This window comes from Clarias gariepinus, chromosome 28, assembly GCF_024256425.1.
Source record: "Clarias gariepinus isolate MV-2021 ecotype Netherlands chromosome 28, CGAR_prim_01v2, whole genome shotgun sequence".
In the NCBI taxonomy this organism is placed as follows: Eukaryota; Metazoa; Chordata; class Actinopteri; order Siluriformes; family Clariidae; genus Clarias; species Clarias gariepinus.
In genome coordinates this window covers 14410064-14432065 of record NC_071127.1, presented here as the reverse complement: position 1 = coordinate 14432065, position 22002 = coordinate 14410064, and the positions used below count along the sequence as shown (strand labels likewise).

The following is a 22002-nucleotide window of genomic DNA, read 5'->3' as shown; positions in this document are numbered from 1 at the left end:
TACACTTATGAATATTCACGAGAATAACTGCAGTGAGCCCAGAGCCACCTCGGCCAGGATCATCATTCTCAGCATACTGCCTTTTTACTGCAGCGAGGAGTCTCATCACCGTACTTTGTTTGAAGTCATCTGTAAATGTCAATCGGTTTTACGCCTTCATTCACGAGAAATCTCATCAATGGTTTGACTTTAATGCCCCTCGTAACCATCAAGATTTGGTCAGTAAAGCCTTGGAAAACGACGACAGGTTAACACTTTGTCATTTTAGTATAAAAAATATTCATACTACTCAGGCTCTGGTCTGAAATTTGTTATTTTAGCTCTGCAATGAAGGATTATGCAGGCTACCGTAACCAAGTATTGGAAGTAAACTGTTTGGCCAAATCAATGCAGCCACTTGATCATAAAACTCATATGTCCTTGCTGGACACGAGATTAGTACTCCTTTACTGTTATAATAAACTCCACTGCTCTGCAAGGCCTTTCCACTAGATTTTGGAGCAGGACTGTGAGGATTAGTTTTTTTCATTTAACTTCAACAAGAGCAACAGCGACGTCCAGATGTTGGATGTCTTGATGAAGTTTACTTTGTTCTTTTCTTTGTTTATCAGGGCCTCTGAATTCCGGTAAAGAAAAATTGTATTGTTACAAAATGAAAAAAAATCAGGTTGGGTACATCCTGGGCATCCTCCCACGCTCATTCACACACTACAGGCAGTTTGGGAACGCCAGTTAGCTTAATCTGCATGTGTTTGGACTGTGGGAGGAAACCGGAGTACCCGGAGGAAGCCCACCAAATCAAACCCGGACCCTGGAGGGGCAAGACTAACCACGATGCCACAATGCCGCATAAAAAGAAATCCTATACAAATATGTGCTTTCAACTTTGTTGAACTTTCTACATCCAGAGCCTTTCCTTTGTTGTGGGTATATTTTAGTGACCTATATCATCTTATATCATCTTGATAAAAGCGGAGGGGTTAATATTGTTCTGGTTTCAGGAGCTTTTCTTTTAAACCCTCCCTATCTGCCTTTTACCAGCAAGAGCCCTATTCTCTTGAGAAATTTATTCCTTTGATTTTAGGAATCTCCTGATGCCTTGGGATTTGTCAAGCAAACTTAGCCATAGAAGTAAAAGCACCAGTATTCACAATTAGGGCAACAGAGTGGTGTAAGGTGTGGCAGCTTAGTGGTTTGCTCTTTCACCTCCAGGGTCTGGGTTTGGTTCCTACAACGGGACTGTGTGCATGTTTTCCCCGTGTTTCCTTCAGGTTCTCCGGTTTCCTCAAATAGTCCAAAGACATGCAGATTAGGCTGAGTGGCGTTCCCAAATTGCCTGTAGTGTATATGTGTGCAACCATCCTGCAATGGATGGCAAGGTGTCTGAAATAGACTCCAGGCCCCCCTGTGATCTATAACACAGGATAAAGCAGTACAGACGATGAGTGAGTGTGAGTGTCAATGGGGGGTTTTGGGGTTGAAGAGGAAGAGAAAGACCAGATGAGAGCAGAACAATGGAATAAACAAATCCATAAACAAAAGAACTGAAAACATTGCCCGCAATCTACAGTAGCGTAATACTTAACCCAATTTTTTTGGAAAGAACAGCGATGGAATCGCAGGTCTCCTGGGGAGAGTAAACAATAACCAGAGGGCGTGACTGAGGCGTGTATATGGTCTCAACCCCCTGCATGGGCTTTTCTATATCCCTTTCCTCATCTTTTGTTTTATCCCTGATCTCTCTTTCGTGCTCTTTTCACTGACTCGTTTCCTCTCATCTCAACACCTTTTTTTGTCCTGTCACCTCTCTGTATTTCCCATAATCCTCGCTTCTTCTTCCTGCAAGTAGACATGCCAAGGGGGAGCAGCCTTTGATGCATGAAAGCTTGATTTTTGTTTACCTACATACTGTACAAATACCAGTAGGGGCAAAAAGTGTGCATGTGGGAAGACTTGCACGAAGCCAATCCTTTCCTCTTGTATTCTTTTCTTTTCTTCCAACCTGTCCTCCTCCACTGCCTCCTCTTCCTCTCCATTACATAGAAATCCTGATTGCTTCAACCCTATATAACCGGCCAAAGCGTCAAACTTTTATAACAGCATAACGTGGCCTTTGTTTCAACCACAATGCACTAACAAGTTGTGTTAGAATGCCTCGGAAACGAACAAAGCCTTCCTAATCTTTGCTCGGCAACAGTAATTACCCCCAACAAAGAACTTTATTAGAATGCTCAGTACCTATTTACACAGTTTCTTAGGCTTGTAAGATTCAAAAACAATTATGTAAAAAAAAATTATTTGCCGTAATAACGGTGTAGCAGTGTTCACAGTATGGTGTACTATATTTATAATTGTAATATTGTTATAACTTCACAGCTGCCAGCTGAAGACAGTTATCACATCACTTGGAATCAATATATAACCAGTTTAATTAAGATTTAAAAAACATTGCATGAAACGGGTGTGGAGCTAACTGTCTAAGCTGAAATTTAAAATATGAATCTAAAGTATTAAACAGCTTCAAAAAGTCATAATCTGTTTAACTTGATGCACACAATTGTTTAAGTGCCTGATTTTTAGGATCACTCCATTTCTTACTGAAATAGTACACTTAAATTAACTATTCAAATAAATATCTTAAGATAAATAAGATCCAAAAGATGTCAACCGTGTGCATCCCATGAGCAGATAATTAAGATTTGATGTGTACGGATTTTTATGATTAATCATTATCCGATTAATTGTATTAACTGATAATGTTTTTCGTAGTATTTCTCCGTAGCTTTAATATCTATTAACCGATACACCACAAGAGGGCACACTTCAGTTCAATATTGTACATTGTTTTTTTAGGAGCTTTGTTTTTGCATGATGACAAGACAAGAGCATTTTTATGGCGGTATTGTTTTGTTTGTTATTGGTTGGTTTAAACCGTTTGCACTTCTTTAATTTGTTAATTCGTAATTTCGGCTTTTTTTTATTAATTTATCTTGCACAACTAATTGTTTAGGACGGTTTAAATAAAACGTCTATGGATAAAGAAAATGTGCATCTTGTTACCATTAATAACTAATAGCTAATTAACGATTGAGTGTTAACGTGTTCAACTATAAGTTAAGAAAAACATGGAAAATTCGCAGGCCTCGTTAGATCAGAACGTCTTTTATATGAATGTGTTTCCAAATAAAATTAAATGGTCACGGCTAAGGTTAGGTTAGAACCAGGTTAGATTAAATCTTTCAACTGATGCCAGTTTTTGACATTTTTGGATATCTTTTAGATATAAAAGTTATAACTTATCACATTAAAAAGCCCCTTAAATTCAAGCCAAAACAGATCGATTGACAAACCCAATCTGGCCCAGATTTAGTGTTTACTGGTATTTTAACTGAATATGTATCTAGGTGTCACTGGCCTCGTTTGCAAAATGGCGTCTCCTCTCACGGAAACCAGTCATAACACCATCTGTTGTATTCAGAGCTGCCAAATAACAAGCACTACGGTTGTGTTTGGGGAGGAGAGAGGTCATGAGGTCAAGTGGGGATTGAAGCAATCGGACCACTGTTTGTTTTGCCATTGTCTTTATATACGGATATTACATACTGAAGGAGGGAGAGAAAATGTAAAAGAATTATAGACCATCATTAAATAGATTGAGCAAATTAATTTGGCAGATCTTAGATCTTTCATGTTTCATCAGCAACAAATTAGTTGGATTTTTTAAACCATATGCTTTAGATTTCTAAAAGGAGACCATATGCACCAGGTTTTTACCATCTCCCTCAGTTTCCTAAGTATAAATATATTTCACTTAAGATTATCTCTGCATACAGTATTAAGCCTGGTAGTCTTCTATGTCCTCGTATATTTGTAATAAATAAACAATTTAAATTAGTTAAAGAATCGTGGCTTTGAGACGAGTGCTAGTGCTCCATTCATGAGTCGATACCATGGCCACCGTGTGTAATGGTCCTGTAGATGGAAGGTAGGAGCAGCTGCTGTGACAGATGCTGCTTTCCATGAAAGTGTCACCTTCTCCTTTGTGGGCACTAATGAACACAAAAAAGTTAGGAGGAATAAAGAAATAAATAACAAACAGCAGGCCGATCCTAGTCCATTACAAATGGCAGCTTTTAAATTCCTGAATGTTAGCCCTGTCGTGGGTTCTTTTCCATGAATGAATCAAAACTTCTAAATGTAGAAAAGGTTATTAACATCACACCTATTAAACAAACCGATCCTAATATAGTAATATATTCAAAAACCTACAGTATAAATAGGAAATAGATACAACAACTGTAGTACCAGAACCAGCACCAGACAACATCCAAAACATCTGTTTCCCAACTTTGGTTACTCATCCATAAACAAATAACTAAAACCGACCTTTTCTTCACCTGATAGCATTAATTGTGAACTTCATTTTATATTTTTTATTCACTATTCTTTGTTTGATATGTACATTTTAAACACTGCTTTGCCAAAAAGAAAGTTCCACACTCTAATATTTTATATATTATATATGAATAATGGTTTATTCATGTGTGACAATGACCCAGAACCACTCTTTCACAATTTTAGTCCTGGAATTGGTCATGCTATCATGGAAGAAAAAACCTACCCTGGTCATTCAGTACATTAAGGTCGTCAGCTGACTTTTTCATTTTATTGCTACATAACGTTGCTGGGTCTAGACCTGAACAACTGAAGCAACCCCAGATCCTAACCCTGCCTCCAGAGGCTTGTACTGTGGACACTATGCATGATGCGCGCTTCATTTCAAGCGCTTCCCTTCTTACAGTGATGTACCCATTGCTCTGGAATAGGGTCAGTCTGGACTCAATAGACCTCATGGTCTTATTCCATTGCTCCAAAGTCCAAAATTTAGAAGCCTTTATTCTGATGGACACTATCCACACAGCTCTTACTTTCACTCTTAAACATAGCTGCGATTTTGCCCGTCATTTTTTTATGATGCAACTTTACCAAGCATGTTTTTTTTTACAAAGTTATCGGTTCAGCACTATCGGTCCTTTCACTCACTCACTGGGTGGGAGACCAGGAGCCGAAGGAAACCCACCAAGAACGAGAACATGCAAACTCCATGCACACAGAAAAGGGAATCGAACCCGGACCCTGGAGGTGCAAGGCGACAGTGCTAACCACTACACCACCGTGCTGCCCTAGCGCTATCCTTCCCAGTTATAATAATGCATTAAATATTTCTTAACCAAATTCTCTTTAGTTGTTTTCTTTGCTTAATGCAGGCCAACAGATTGACCGTTCTGACATGGTGAACTTTTTTTGGCAGTGTAGTGATGTATGACTAGATGATTATACACTTTATGTCCACACACTACATTATTCTCCATGAAATATTACGAAACATTTAGAACATTTACTGCCTAAGTTTAACACTCCACATAAACACTATAACAGTATAAACACTGCACCATTCAGGCTGCTTTGGATGAAGTTGTGTAAATTCCTTGTGGGATGACCAGAGAGCTGAACAGTATATCCGGAGATTCCTGCGGTATGATGGTTTTTGAGTTTTCACTTCTTCTCCCTGAGATATTATTCATATTTTTTTCAAGTTTTGTAATGCAAATGGCTCTTCTTTGCTGGGAGTACAGTATAGCTCATGGATTTGAACCCTCTACAGCCCTTGGTATAACCATACGACAGCTGTTCTCTATTTGTGATCATTTAAGTCCTTCATTGTTAGTCCTTTTCGAGCCAGAAAGTTTCAGCGAACTCAAACCATTCTTCATTTACCTTGACAGAAAGAGGCGCCGCTGCATCGATGAACTCAAAACATTTTTCAATTACCTTGACAGAAAGGGAGGGTGCCGCATCAGTGCATATTCCTTTCAAGCACCTTGAGAACCAACCAAAGGATTACTAGTGTGAAATTAAAGAAAGGGGCGGGGCTTCTGGAGAGTGTCATTCAATATCAGAGGTTCGAAACACTTCCACCAATGCTGATTGACTCATCTGCTGTTTCTAGTGTGAAAAAGACAGCCATATTTTGAAGTGCATTCCATCAGGTGCCAATGCTACAACAAGGACTGCCAATGTAAAATGTGTAGAGGTTGCTTAGTCTGAGATGAGGCAGTCTTTGGAATATAAATTATTGATATTTTTCATTTCTTCTTCACCCCCAGCAATTCTTTCATGCTCCACTAGGAGAGTTGCAGCCCAGAGTCAGAATACCTCTGACACACAGTTGTAAATTATGTGAATGTGAAATGTGAATAAATAAACATTAAAGCATGACGATAAAATTTACAATGAATAATGCACATTTTTTGGAATTCATAGATGTTTTTAGCTAGAGATATATAGCCACACAAAGACACAAGTGTGATCAAATTGACTTTAGGCAGGCAATATTTTGTTCTTTCTCTAAGGTGACGAGTACTGTACTGTACTGTATGTTTGTATGCATTATACACCATATTACATTATATAAACCATAAATCATATGATGAACGTGCATGCATTAAAATAGGATGGACATCGCCTTTTCAAGGGTATACTTAGCACTTGGGAGCCATGGCATAAAAAATGTAAAAGGTAGAAAAACAAAAAAGACCCCTTTCCGTATAGAATAATATAGCACATACTGTACCTCTGCATGACAAATATGACTATGTGACTCTATAGCAATAGAGATGTGGCCTGTGAGGATGGAGATGGGACCTACGGGAATGCAGTCAAGATGGAAACATTATGTTGTGTTACTTCACACACATTTATTGTACTCTCACTACTTTCCTTTGTGTCTTTTCCACCCTATCCTATATTAATTTTGCTTTGGCTGTGCAGTTTTATACGACACTGGTGATGACACTAATTTAGCTTTTTATGCAGGAGCCAGTGTTGCCTGCTGTGTGGTATGAAGTCTTTTTAAAAACTGCTGCAAGAACTACAGGTAACACCTTTCTTTAAAGGTCATTTCTGTAATGGTCTATAAATACATTCATGACATGTTACAATAAAATAATTATGCTGGTATACTTTATATATATACTGTATTTTATATAGATACATAGGATTGGTGGACTGTATTCATACTGTGCACTACAGGAAGGATCTTTTGTTAGTTTTGGATAAACTATTTCATTTAAAATATAATTTATGGTCTGATCAGTGGTTAGAATTACTCCATTTCTGATTTCCATGTGTTCGACGAAGTGGAAAACTGCACTCTGCTGCAGTTGTTGCCCCCAAGGGTGGCAAAACCAGTTATTAGGATTAGGGGCAAATACTTTTTCACATAGGTCCAGGTACTGTAGGTTTGGACTGATTTCTCTCCCTTAATAAATAAAATAATAATATAGGTTATTTAATATACAAAATGTAATATAAATAATTGTAACATAATTACAATATTACAATTTGTTTGATGATCAAAGTCTTTTAAGTGTAACAAATATGCACAAAGAAAATTCAAGAAGGGGAAAAATACTTTTTCACACTTTTTCACTTTATGTGCAATATTGATTGACTGCATAAAGTTTCATAATTTATTATAATATCATCATTTATTATGATAATTATTATCATTTTTTTTCTTTTTTTTCCATTTCACTGCAAGGTGCACACCAAACCGTGACTATTCTAATCGGTTACACCTCTAATATGTCAGTTTGCATGCATTGCATTCATCACATCCTGTACATATGGTCCTCATTGAACCGTGTTACCGAATTTTACTTCAATACAGTACGTGTTTGCAACAGAGATCTGAAAGCATGCTCAATCAGATCCTTTTTTAAAATAGGAACCTGTGCTTTCTGACCGCTTTACACTTGTTGTCCATTTACAACACTTAACATTGTATTTGAAACAATTTGTGCCTCATGCAGAGTTAAATGTGTCTCGGGAGCTTGTGGTACTGTATAATGAGCCGCTGCCTCAGGAAGCTGAATGTAAATGTTAGATCTGTTGCAAGCGCGTTTGTGGCCATTGCGGCACTATCATTATGAGAATTAGAGTTCAACGTCACAACCTGGCTAACGTTTTTTTTTTTTTTTTGTGCAGTCTGGAAAATACAACAAACTTCAGGGGTATATTTTTACTTTGTGCATATTCGTGTGCATTTGGTCCTTAATGCCATGCCATGTTTTATCCCACTATAGTCTTACAGTACACGGTAGCAGTTCACCAGATCTTTTTAACAAAGGTGTCAGTGCTAATGGATTTATTCAGTTTATAATGACCTTTACGAATGCCTACAGAAATAAGCCTTATTTGCTATAGAACAAAATCCTGCATAGAAACACTGCTAAACAAAAAAAAGAAAGAAAAAGTCAATTAATGTGGCTGATGCAAGATAAGATCTTGTAAATAACCTGAAATACTGCTTAAGTCTTTTTTTTTTTTTCTTTTCTCTTTCTGGTATTATTATGCTGCCTATAATATTTCCATTATTCCAGACCTTGTGTAAAAATGTTAACACGCTGGATGTAGTGTAATCTCTCTGGTTTTAATGATTCATTTTGAAATTGAAATGACAATTAAGAAATGCAGTATTGTCAGTCAAGCTGATTTCAGACCACCCACATCCATCAAATGAACAGCTGATGACTGCAATTTCCTTACAAGCGACAGCTACTCGGTCTTAGCCTAAGAAGGTAGCTGACAAAACTCTGACAATCTTAACAGGCTATAAAGGTTCTAGTATTAAAACAGCACATAGAGTACAACCGATAGCAATCAGTTAAATGGCGGGGATTTGGCTGAAGATGACTTTTATTTGGAAGTGAGTTAGATATGATGTATTGGCCAATAATACTGTATATTTGGGAACGTAAAAGGCAATAAAGAACGGTGTAGCTACAGGAATATGATTTGTTATTTAACAAATTCCTTTCAAATTTCTTTTACATTCTTCCAATTTCTGGCACTATAATAATCTCATGAACCTGGATCAGATCTCGCAGTAAGAAACATGATTTAGATCCTTCGGAGCAAGTATTCGAGTTCTTGGTCCAGTAACTGTTTGCTACTGTAACATTATGCTTTTAAAAGAATTTTTCAGTTTACAATAACTGCCTACTTCATCACCCCGGATCATACATCATATAAGAAGTTTTATGTTCTCCCCCAGCCCGTATCTCTGTAATAACTTCACCGTCTGTAAATCATCATGCCTTGGAAACTGGAAGCCTAAAATATGATAAAGGTAAAGGTGATCAGATTTTCTTTCTGCGCTGTTCATCGAAAATATAATGACTTTTGAAAATCCATCACCAATACAGTAAATTCGCCAACAAAATGTTTAGCAGCTGTTTATTTTCTTATTGGACATTATTTGTTTTTGTTTTTTTCGTTCCATGCAGTGACATCTGTGCTCAGTTTCTATGCAATTTTCACAAACATGAGACATTTTAATTGCTCATTAATATGACAAAACTGAGCTTTGATCCAGAATTGTATTATTTTATTATAAATTACCAGGATTTTACAGTAACGCCCTGGTGATCTATTATCGTTGATCCCTTTTACACATTCGACTGTTTGAATATCAATATTTTGTTTGGTTTATTGGTAATTACATTTATGCAAAAGACATACAATATGTCTACGAAGTCATTGTGTGCTCTGTGACCATGATACACAGTGCCTGTTTAAACATCCATGCATACAGTAGTGTAATTTATTATTATAATTATTATTATTAGTAGTAGTAGTATTTTCTTTTACACAAATTAGAATGCAACTTAAACTATAAAAACAGGTCCGTCCTACATTTCCTGTGTTTTTAACAGTGCTGCATAACCTGAGAGTGTCAAGTTCTAGGACAAAGCCTTATGGGCAGATAAATTTATCTCCACCTTCTCCAGATTGATGAAACGAGGAAAGTGTGAAAAACACCTTATCTGTAAAACTTGTTGACATGGACAAATATGCCTGCCAATGCAGCCAAGTTCTCATGTCTGGTCTTTTCTTTAAGCAGCTTTATGTAAATGAAAACATGACACCATAGCCATTCAGCCATTTAGAGCTTTTCTCGCTGTCTGCGCCTGGTTAAGCTCATGAAGGGGTTGGGCTGGGAGGGCGTGGGGTGATGATGAACTTTTGTTTATTATTCCTTTAAGGAAAGTGTCTTTTCATTTTAGATTATGAGGCGTTTTTATAAATGCATTATTTACATATTTAATGTTATTAACATAATACGTACGTCACTTAAAAGCTTATATTGCCTGGAGCAAAAACGAGCCCAAGATTAAATTTCTGGCATGCACGTTTCAGTTTGGTTATCATATTGTCTTTGCATTCCTGAAATGTTTGATATAAGACCTAATACCGCTACTGGCTAGTTGATGTGTCAATCTCTCTAGAGCTGTGAATCATACAGTAGGCAGATTTAATGGAATTGATTAATTTCAAATCAAAGGACGTCATGATTTTCAATCTGATAAGATTCAACAGAACTTAAGTTTACTGTCTAAGCAGCTTTATTTCTTACAGGATGTGAAACTTAAAAAAACTACTAGCACTGTCTAAACATCTGTGTAAAGTCTACTGTTGCTTGTTTAAATGTCTTGTTTATACTCCAGTCCAGTAGGTGGTGGTATTGCACCAACTTAAACTCAAAAGAAGAAGAAGAAAAAGCGGATACGGTCACAAAACGATTAGATTGGATAGTTGTTTAAACCACATAGCTGTAAATCTCTCCATTTGTTTTTTTCCCTTTTTTTTTTTTTTTATTGTGAACTGGTTAAACTCATCAGATATAATTATAGCAAATATAATTAAATATCATTTAAACTAGCCTGTAATTTGTACTTAAATTGATTTATTCAGTGCATTTAAAATATATTTTCATCAATGAAAGTTTAGTTTGCTTTTAGATTTTCACTACATTATTAAATTAATTATGTAATTACTTTTTTCTTTTTTTCTACATTACTAAGATAGTCAGTAATTCTGGTGTATATATACTAGATCTGTACAATTTAATCCATTCTGCAATTTAATCCTTCCTTTGTTAGTGTTCCATCCATTATCAAATTATTTAGGTAAACTCAGCAACATTAAATGATTTAAAATAAATGAATTCATTAAAATTTAACGCAGCTTTTGCAGAAAATAGAAACTGCTTTTACTTGCATCATCATCAAATACTCAAATTTTACTTGGCTTGTTTTGAATTTATGGATGGTGCATTACTGCCACCTACAGGATTGGAGTATGGATCAAAAACTTGACAAAAAAGATTAATCACTTTGTAGGAGGATCAATCAAAAGGTTCCATAAATTTACATTTAGGCATTTGGCTTTTCTGGCTAACAAAAGCATAGTATATTATTGTTTGTTTGGTAAATATTGTATTAAACAGGTATTTAAAAAAATATGAAATAGTTTTTAATTATAGAAAACCTGTAAGAAGCTCAGCTACTTAGGGCACAAAGCGGGGTACACACTGAATGGGGTGCCAATCTATTGCAGGACACACATATAAACACATTTATACAGTATAGGCACTTGGGAGGAACAATTAGTCTAATCGACTCTGTCTCCGGGCTGTGGGAGGAAACCCACCAAGCATAGGGAGAACATGCAAACTCCATGCAGGCAGACCCTTAATTGTAACGAATACAGCTAAAAGCTCAAGAAAAATTTAAATCATCACCAGCTATGAAAACTTGTTCGCGATTTTCAGCTGTTAACATGTTCTGTATACTGCACTGTTTTACTATAACTAAATATACAATATGTATTTATAGGGATTATTTACATGCAGTGTATTCTTCAGTAGGAGTGCTGTGGCATTATGTTCCACAGTATGTGCCACACTAACGCACAAATTCTACTTCCCAATGAATAATTTTAAGATCCAAATCCCTATATTTCACTTTTATCTTGATGACATTGTTTCGCTTCAAATCTATGCCCCCACTTTGCTTAAAATTCTTGCCCTTGCCAGTGAAGCTGGAGCGCAGGCATTTACAGGTATATTTGCTTGCGTGGGTTGGAAAGTCGTTCCCTGGCTCAGTATATCTGTCACAACCCGTGCCAAAACTGGCATCACAATCACAACCCGCTAGTACAGCCCATTTACAGATGCAGTCAATAATACGTAGTGTTATATATCAGAACTATTTATGTAACAGCGGTTCGCAAGTATAACAACACACTTTCATTAGCACGTTTACAGACGTGTCAGTATTAAAATGGTTGCAGGAGCATTGCTGTAAAGCTTTGTCCTTCAAATTGCCTGTTCTGTAACAAAGCAAAAAAAAAAAAGGTTTTGATATCACTCTGGCTAAAAGTTTCAGGCGTTTCTATTTTGGTGGGGTTTTGCTGCAGATGTTAGTGTGCAGGTAGTAAATGATTGTGCCTGCTGGCATAAAGCCATGGAGGTTTGAAAAAAAAAAAAAAAAAAAAACACCCTGCCAACGACTAAGACGTAGTGTTGACAGAGAGTGGGACCCAAAGTGCCCTTTCGTACAGCTTCCTGTGGAGCTCTCAGAAGAAAAATGCGGAGAATGAGATGAGTGGGCAGGGCTGCTCTCTGTGCATTAACGTCACTGTAGTGCCTAATTTGCAGGTAAAGTCTTACTGTTTTCTACTTCTAAAAAATGCAAATTAAAAGTTCTTGCTACAACTTCATTCATTCATGCATGAACTGTTTTTGTTCATTTGGATTGTTGATTAGTTTTGCATGAAATCAATCAGTCTCTCTTTAGTCTGTCACTGAATCTGAATTAATTAATTAAATACCAGTTCATCAATACAGTAGTGATGGGAAGTTTGGATCATTTTAGTGACTCGGTTCTTTGAATCTTGTTCATCAAAATGAACGGATCTTCTTTTTGAGGTATTTAGTTCATCAAAAATAAAATAAAATGTTACATTTTCAATAAACAGACCCCCAACACGTCTACAAACACAAATTTTGGCTGTAGTTCCAGTAATGAAAATATTACAATCCAGCTAAGGACATATTATAATATAGAACGAGCAGCTCACCTCTCATATCTTCTTGTCCGAACCGTTTTTTGGTCACGTGACTCACATAGACGCTGTGTAGCGCATTACACAGGAAACAGAATTGAACAGTTCTTCATGAGTCTTTCAGTCCGAGACGTTCGTTCTTTTAAATCTATTGCACTGTATAGAGTCTATGGGAGTCACGTGGCAAAAGAAAAAAAGGCTCAGACTAGAAGACTAATGAGAAGAACCACACAATTCTGTTTCTGGTTTAATGCACTGCATAGCGTCTATGGGAGTCATGTGGCGAAAAAATTACCGACTCGGACTAGAAGACTCAAAGGTAACTATTTTTTTTCTGTTTTTGCAATGCTTTGCGCATGCGCGCCCAGAAGGAAATGAACGAATACCTCTCTAAGACTACTCGTTCTTCTGAGTCACGTTAGAGCCGACCCTCATTACAATACACACTCACTTAAGATTTGATTGTGAGGTAAACTGAACACAATTTTCACTTGTTCGTCCATGCACCATCCAGCCATAATGTTAAAACCCAAAATATTAAGCTAAATACAGTGCAGCTCTTCCATGCCACCTTAGATGCTCTTCCAGAAGACCTCTCTGGGTTTCCTGTGGTGTCTGGAACCAGGATAGTGGTGAATTGTTTTGGTGCAGTGGGCCTCGATGGATGAGACTTGTTTGTCCAGTGTGTTCCATGGATGCTCAGGTGGGGGCCACATTAACAACCTTAAACTCTTTGCTTTCTAAGCCCCATGCACGGCAGGCTGTGATACGTTGAGTGTTCTGATACCTTTCTATCTTAGCCGGCATTGACTTTTACTCAGCAATTTGTGCTACATAGGCTGTTCTGTGGCATCGGTCATCACACCCTGGCTTTTCCTCCCCACAGGCATGATGAGCCTTGGGTACCCATGATCCTGTCACCAGATTACTGATAATTAAATGATAATCAATGTTATTCAGTTCACCTGGCAGTGGAGATAGTGTAGTGGTTGATCAGTGGTACTTTATACACTGTATTGATATAATGGCTTATGGGCTAAAAGGTTGTATTGTCAAAAACTTAACAAATTATCGAATTTCATAAAAAAAAATTAAAAAATTATTATAATACCTAACAATATCAATAATAATAATAATAATAATATCAATAATAATAATAATAATAATAATAAAAATAATGCCGTTGTTAATAATAATATTATTTTTATCAGATTTTGTTTTCTTAAGAAATGTGAAAAAACATGCACATTGACCGTACTGTTTAACCTACTATTTTTAAAATTATTGATTATTTTTTTGTAAACATAAAAGATCTGCAGCTCTGTGCAAATAATGTAGTCTCACAGAAATAAAATGAAAAATGCCTTTATTTTCAAGGTCAATAAAGCCATGCTTTTTAATATCTTGCTACTGGAACAAACCAAGGACAAAAAAAAGATAGGACAAAAAAAGTAATAAAAAATACATATCTCCTATTAACTATGCAATAATTAAAATTAATGCAAACAGTTTCTTTTCTGTGATTTAAACCCTATGGGGGTAAAAAAAAAAAAAAAAAAAAAAACTTAAATCATAGAGCAAATTAAATCTTTATTTTTTTGTAGTTATTTTCTAATTTTTATTATGAGATTATTCTAAAACACTAGTTATTACTACTATTATAATACTAGTATCAAAGGATTTCTAAAAATCTTTTCACATCTGAAATGGTCAGTGATTCTTTCCAGCTCTCGCTGTTACTTTGAGAAATCGTGCTCCGGCTTCGTCTTTGTGTGAAGATTTAAATCCTTTGTTCTCTGACTAAGTCAATTAGTGTTTAACCATAGATTGTTTCACGTTCATCGATTTAGTCATGTCTAGTTTATGCCTGTCTGCTGATCGCCGGACGTTTTGCCTAGCCTTTTGTCTCCCACGCTGCTTTTAATAAAACCACTGAACCTGAACTTGCGTCCATCTGTCCAGTTCATGACAAATTGCACTTGCTAAGATGTCATTTTGCGGTGGATTTATTCTTCATTGATTCCTTCATTCATCTTCAGTAACTGCTTTATCTTAGTCAGGATCACTGTGGATCTGGAGCCTATAATGGAACCACGTGGGAATACACCTTGGAATGGAAGCCAGATCAGTTCATCATAGGCTGTTACTGGTTTTTTTTTATTTATTTTTTTTATAAAAATACATGTTGCTTAGTAAAAATAATAGTTTATTTTTTGACTTGTGATTGTTGTCTGACACGTAATAGGCTTTTCAACATAGCAGCGTACAATAAAAATGGTGCAACTGTGTGCATACCCACCGTCATTGTGTGCCAATTAACACTCTGATGGATAGCAGCATGAGCAGCTAAATTGCTGGAGACTGTGGAGCAGCTATGTAAGCTTAAAATTTATATATTTATATACAGTATATCAAGTGTATGTAGCTGGTCTATATACCTTTTTTTAAGGTGGCAGAGACAGCTGATACATGTGACATATACACAAGCTTCCTTTTGAGTAAACTCACTGTGAGACTCCATGCTGTGTATGTGAGAGTCAATCAATGGCTTCTCGAACCAAAGCCAAAGGTGTCATGTGTACAGCTGTGAATCACTGGTAGTCTAAAATATAAAATTTGGGCAAAGTGATTTTCAATTCCACTCGATTTAACAGCACTAATGTTTACAATCTGTTTGGTCTCAGGCATCTACATTTCTATCAGGTTTCGACGTATAATAATCTACTGAAAATATACACACTAAAATAATATGTATTTGGTGTTATCAGTTGTTTAAATGTCTTTTTTTGTTGTTGCTCTTTTTCTTCTTCACACTTCAGTCCAGTAGGTGGCAGTAATGCACCAACCACACAAAAAGAAAAAGAAGAAGAACAAAGGCTAGATAATCTTGCAAAATCAAGTGTTTTCATTTGAAAGATAAAAGCAATTTGTATTTTTTCTGCTTATTTTTTAAGAATTTGTCAACTGTAGAGTATTTTAAAATTCTTTAAAAAAGTTTAGTTAAAGATTTTTAAAAGTGTGAATGAATTTTGAAATTCAGGCAATACTGACACCTACTGGCCTGGAGTTTGGAACAGACTATTGGCAGGAAAAAAATTATCAACTTTTACGAGACATAACATTTTAAAAGTTAAATATTTTTTGCTGTTCTAAATACTTTAAAAAAAATTAAGAAATATAGCTGCTTGAAACAAATCAGACATATAACATTAAATCCTTAGAATCAAATCAACAGTCTACCTATGATTTCACTCTCTAACTGATCGGTTACGTCATACAGTATAATCGCACCACTCTCGTTATATAGTTAAGTCGTAGTTGCCTTAAATGTGCTAAATACCTACTACTTGGTCACATCTGCCTCTAATCCATGACAACATGCACTCTCATCTCTCCCAAGACTCAAATTATATGGGCAAAGATTTTACGCCAGAGTAGATCTACAGTATCCTTTGCTTATTAAAGAGTGCCACCAGAATATACTAGCGATGGGTCGTTCTTGATTCTTAAATGATTTTAAACTAATCCTAAGTTTAACTCGGGAAGAACGAGTCACTCAGGGAATGATCCTTTCAGTCGCTCATGCAGAATATCACAGCTTCTTTACAGGAAGTATTAGCTCATGTGTTTCAAGTCTAAAATGCAGTCTAAGCCGGAAAGAGAATCGATTCGTTCATCTCTCGCGTTTTCGGGTTCCCCGAGTCGTTCATGCATCACGTGACAGCCCCATAAGTCTGGGCCAGGGGTAGCTCAGTGGTTAAGGCATTGGACTACGGTTCGGAAGATCCCAGGTTCAAACCCCACAACCACCAAGTTGGCCCTTAACCCTCAACTGCTCAGATGTGGGATAAAAATGTAAGTCGCTCTGGATAAGAGCGTCTGCCAAATGCATAAATGTAAATAAGTCTAAACTGTAATGAACAAGCTACCCGGGAATAGTCAGAGAAAAGGTGAAGTGTGCTAATCGTAGACTAAAGACCCAGGTGAATAATGAATTAAACTTTACATTTTCTTATAACATTACAGTTTATAACAATTTTGTTTGTTGTTTAAACAATGTTTTTGTGAGTAGTAGATGTTAGGGAAGTACCACATAACATTTTAATTACATTTTGCTAAAATGAACAAAATGAATCATTTAGATCCGAGTCGGTAAAATGATCCGGACTTTCCATCACTAGAATATACCGTACTTAAACAAGACTGTCATGGCTTCATTGAAATCTGCTAGAACATCCTTCACCTCCGGTTTATCCACTGAACTGGCAATTAACTTTTGAATGCAGAGTCAAATGTGAAAACGTTGCCATAGAAATGTATGTACAGTATATATAAATCAACTAGTCATATGAGAGTATATAGTTGGGGCACGCCACTATTATGAGGATACAATCAATTGCCATCTTCACCTTCCTTACCACATGCTGCTTTGGCCAAAATAAAACTGGCACGAGGGAAAAAGGAGAGAGACAGTGCGGATGCTTCTGTGCATAAGTACATCCATCACCTCACAGCTTCTTCACATTAGCTCTACAGGGAAGTGCGATCTGCTTTTAAGACCGCTCAGCTGATTATAACTCTTCAGATGCTTTTTTATTCTATTATGGTAACTCAGAAGGACGAACTTTAGTGCCCTGTGTGTCCTTGAACATGGCTCTTGTACACTTCCATTCCGGTCTGATCATCTAAAAACATCTACTTTGACCTTTATTGCACCTAATCATCGGCAACACACATACACAGGCACAGAGACGGGGCAGTATTGTGTGAGCTTGATCTCATAATCACCCCAGTTAATGTGCATGGAAAGACCACAGAGGTTACCTCATTTACACTTAGCACTGATTTAACTAAAAAGGCCATTAAAATCATCTTCACAATTACGACAACGTTTATGCGCGCACAAAAAAATTATAAAAGAAAAAGTAAGAGATCATCCAGCTTTCATCATTTTCATCTGTTATCCTGCATATTTTTTTTTTATACCTATATACAGTAGTAAAATAAAAAGCACAAAAGTGGTTTACGCCTGTATGGGCTAATGAGGTGCAAGTAATCACAAATGCATTTATTCAACGATTCCTCTCTCTTTGCCTTAGACGTGTCTTAACGCTAGTAGGAAATGCTGTTTCGCTCTGGGTGATGCTCGATGAAGTCTGAATGTCACCAAGCCTGCTGATCAGCCTGATTAATCCTGTCTTCCTCAATCCTCAATCCAATAGACACGGATAAAAAAAGAGCACAAAGGGCCATTAAAAAACTGCAAAGTAGCATTTCTTGAGAACTGGGGCCTTAGCAAAGATATACAATTGGAACCAGGAAAAATTCCTTAACCCTTTAACGCTCTACATCAACTTTTTGGTAGAGAACAGTTGGTAGTCGCTGTATCTTATTTAAAAAATGTGTTAAAGTTAAGCTTAATGAACCATTCATATCACTTAGTTGAGGTATCCTTAGCTAAAAAAAACCTGAGACTTTACATACTATGCCTTTTCAACATCCTTAAAGCAGAATAAGTCATCTTTGATCTTTTACGTACCCCAAAAACTTTTACCATGGAGTGACATCTCAACCATTTAGAAGCGACCAATATGCAATACAATTGTATGTTAAAATATTAATGGTTGTTATTATTGGACCAAATAAATAAATAAATGTTGCCTTTTTTTCTAGTGAGGATGTTTAAGGGTTAAAATATAAAATAAATTAAACAAAGTGAAGGACTTCGTGACTTAGCGGCTGGAAAGCAATTTAAGTGCAGAAAAAAATATTAATTGTAATAAGTTTGACAATGAAATATTTAGCAAACCAATGCAAGTTATGATTTCTTTTTGTTTGAAGCTGTTTGCATACAGGTGTCACTCGTAAAGAAGTACTTCGGGCAGGAAATAAAAAAAATACTTAAACAAACAAAAAAGTGACTGATGAAATAATAGTGCATCTAGGCAAACGTTCATTAATTCAATCATTTATTTATTTCATTATTTCAACGATGCTGCATGCAACATTAAGCACGCCTTGGACCCTGACGCTTATGCATCACTGTTGCACATTCTTGTGTTTTGACTGGACCTGATTAGATTATTCATGTCTAATTCTACATGGTTGCACTCGATACTGATATCAGTGTGCCAACATTGTGCCCGATGAGTAAGAAAAGTAAAAGAAGACAGCGTTCAATGTAAAAATGGCATGACTGCATTCAGTGATGACATTCTGATAGTTTGCTAATTTATTTTTCCTGAATAATTTCCCCGCTTCCACTCCCACTACATATATATCTAGACTGCTAGTAAACTATGCCAAAAAAAAAAAGTGCCTAGCTACTTCCCGAGCACAAGTGAGCATGTTGGTCTTGCATGGTGAAGGTGTAATCCTTTGTCTGGGGTTTGTTAATAGTTGTAAAATATGATTCCCTGTATATAACACAGACTGCACAATTCATTAATCAGTAATGTGTGCTGAAAACATTCTTGTACAGGAAGCTTATCAGGTAACTGCTACACATACAGAACATATGTTTATTTATTTTCTTTTATATTATTTATCCTGCATACGGCCAGAGGGGGCTTGGAGACTATTCCAGAAAAGTCAGGGCGCAAGGCGTGGGGACATCTTGAATTGGGTGACAACCGATTGCACATCCGATCACGATACACTTCCAGCAAATTAAGTACACCAGTCATTTTCTATAAGGCATTTCTTTGAATCATGGGAGGAAACCCACCAAGCACATGCAAACTCAATGCACACAAACTGGAGGCGAGATTTAAACTCCAAACCCTGAGGGTGCCAGGTGACAGTGCTAACTACAAAGCCGCAGTGCCTTATATATTTATTCTATTTGTTAATTGACTCTAACCCAGTTGATGGCACATCAGTTGGAAATTAAAAAGTCCTGCTTCCCTGCTATTAATTTATTGTCTCTGATGTTTTACATTCTTTGCTTATTTTGCAAAGGTTAGTAAAAACTGATCCTGATTCTGCCACTAAAAAATATAATAAATAATAATAATAATTCTAAACTCTCCATACACTAACAGCCAAAGTGCCATGCGTGAATTGCCCTGCCTTTACATCGTACTAAAGGTGCGTGCAACTTTGCCTTGTGCTGCTTGCTCTGGGCTCTCATCAGTGATTAAAGCGTTGTGCTTGGTCTCACAGTGATTACAGTGATTAGTGGTGAAGTGATTCAAAGTCATGAATCAGACTGACCTCATATTTGAATTTCTAAGTAGTCTACAAGTAATTAGTATTGGCAAAGAGTTCCGGGGTCTAGACAAGTTCGAAGTATTTATTCTCTACTTCATCATCTTCTTCTTCTCGGAGAGAAAGAGGGAGAAATATTTGCAATAAAGAGAAAAAAAAAAACTGTACCATTTTGTCGATTATGATAAGTCCTTGGCCTTAAACAAGTATTATTAGTATTTAAATCATTATTAATTACTTAAGCTGGGGGAATGTTGAAAGGTTACCCGGTTACCCTACACCTGCAGAGTTGGGGGTCTGAATCTTGCCTCCGGTCTGTGTGCATGGAGATTGCCTGTTCTAATGCAACCTCACACAAGTTAACCAATATACAGAATGAATAAAATAAAATAAAATAAATAGGCAAACAATTATGTGTATCTTGCCAGCATCAGGAAAAGAAATGGTAATAAAGGTGCAAAGAATGCCACAAAGTCATCCTAATTTGATTGCAAATCTTGTCGATGGTGTTAACAAACTTCCTTTATACTGTAGCACAGTGCGTACTAAGAACTTGTGCAAACTTGGAATCAGACAAGCACTTAAAGCAACTCGATGACAAAATCTACATGTATGTGCATTTTTTTTTTTTAAATAATGAGACGTGAATTACCTGTTGGCCCTTCGAGATTCTCGCCGCAAATCCCCATAGCAAGAACAAGTATAAAAGTCACTGCGTGCATGGTTATTCCGGTTAATCACAGCGCCGGGTATCCGCGCAGTGCCTCTGGAGAAGTCGCGCGCGCTTTTGCGCCCATTAGCCGCCGCTGTTCAGCTCGAGCTGGTGCTGAGTTTACGCGCAGCGTGCGCGCGAGCCCGAGCCGCTCCAGCTGACGTCAGGACCAACAGATCAAACGGGGATTTTTTTTCCCCCCTTCTCTCTCTTCCTCTTTCTCTCTCTCTCTCTCTCTCTCTCTGTGTCTGTCTCTCCCAGCTGCGCTTTTTCTTTCTCTAAAACTCTCACCCTCTCTCTTTCTCTCTCTCGCTCTCTCTCTCACACACACACACACACACACACACAATAACGAGTCGATGGCGCCCTCCTGAGGAAACTGCACATTACAGTACCACAGCGACCGACACCCGGCTGTAACACTTTTCACACACATAAACCTGCTGTTTATCCCCACTTTTTATTTCTTTAATCCCTCACAGTCATTCTACAATAATGGTGGAAAGTCCTGTCACTTTGTTGTTTTGCTAATTCTAAAATCATTTAAATGAACATAACAGACACATTACTCGTACAAAACTCTTAATATGAGCATGTTGTTATATTTTTTTGGGTCATTGAAACAACCAAAAACAACAATAAAAAACATGTGATCATGTGTAAGTGTGCGATTTATTTGCCTATGTGACCCATTAAAAATTTTCTTCCTAGTCATGTTTGTGTAGTTGATTAAAATGAACTAAATTTCAGTTCATCATATTGAATATTTTGTGCAAAAGGCATATGTCACTCCATAATGCACAACCCTGAGCCCTATACTGTATATATTTAATAAAGAAAATCACCGAAAAGCTCTGGATAGGCCTATAGTAGTAATAGTAGTATAGTAGTTACAATGATCGGGCCCAAGCACCTGCACCATCTCCACCCAGATGCACCAGAAAGCGGTGGCCACAGTGGGACAGTGGACGCATGCATTGTGAGCATGTCACAGGCGTTCCACAACGACTGTAATAGTAGGCAGCATCATATAGCATCACCAGCTTTTATATAACTTCAAAAGTCACTTTTTGTCATGAGTTTAAGACATTATCAAGGCTAAACTATTA

General features: G+C 36.9%; 1 protein-coding gene across 6 annotated transcripts in view; it reads right to left on the bottom strand.

Moving 5' to 3' along the window:
- The window catches only part of ptprua (protein tyrosine phosphatase receptor type Ua), a 307016-nt gene extending 286004 nt beyond the window's left edge, over positions 1-21012 (bottom strand). For all 6 annotated transcript variants that reach the window (XM_053489812.1, XM_053489814.1, XM_053489813.1 and 3 more), the window contains exon 1: positions 20834-21012. In XM_053489812.1, coding sequence (XP_053345787.1) covers positions 20834-20903 — 70 coding nt within the window. In that variant the 5' untranslated portion in view covers positions 20904-21012. The remainder of the gene's footprint in view (positions 1-20833) is intronic.
- Positions 21013-22002: the final 990 nt, after the last annotated feature.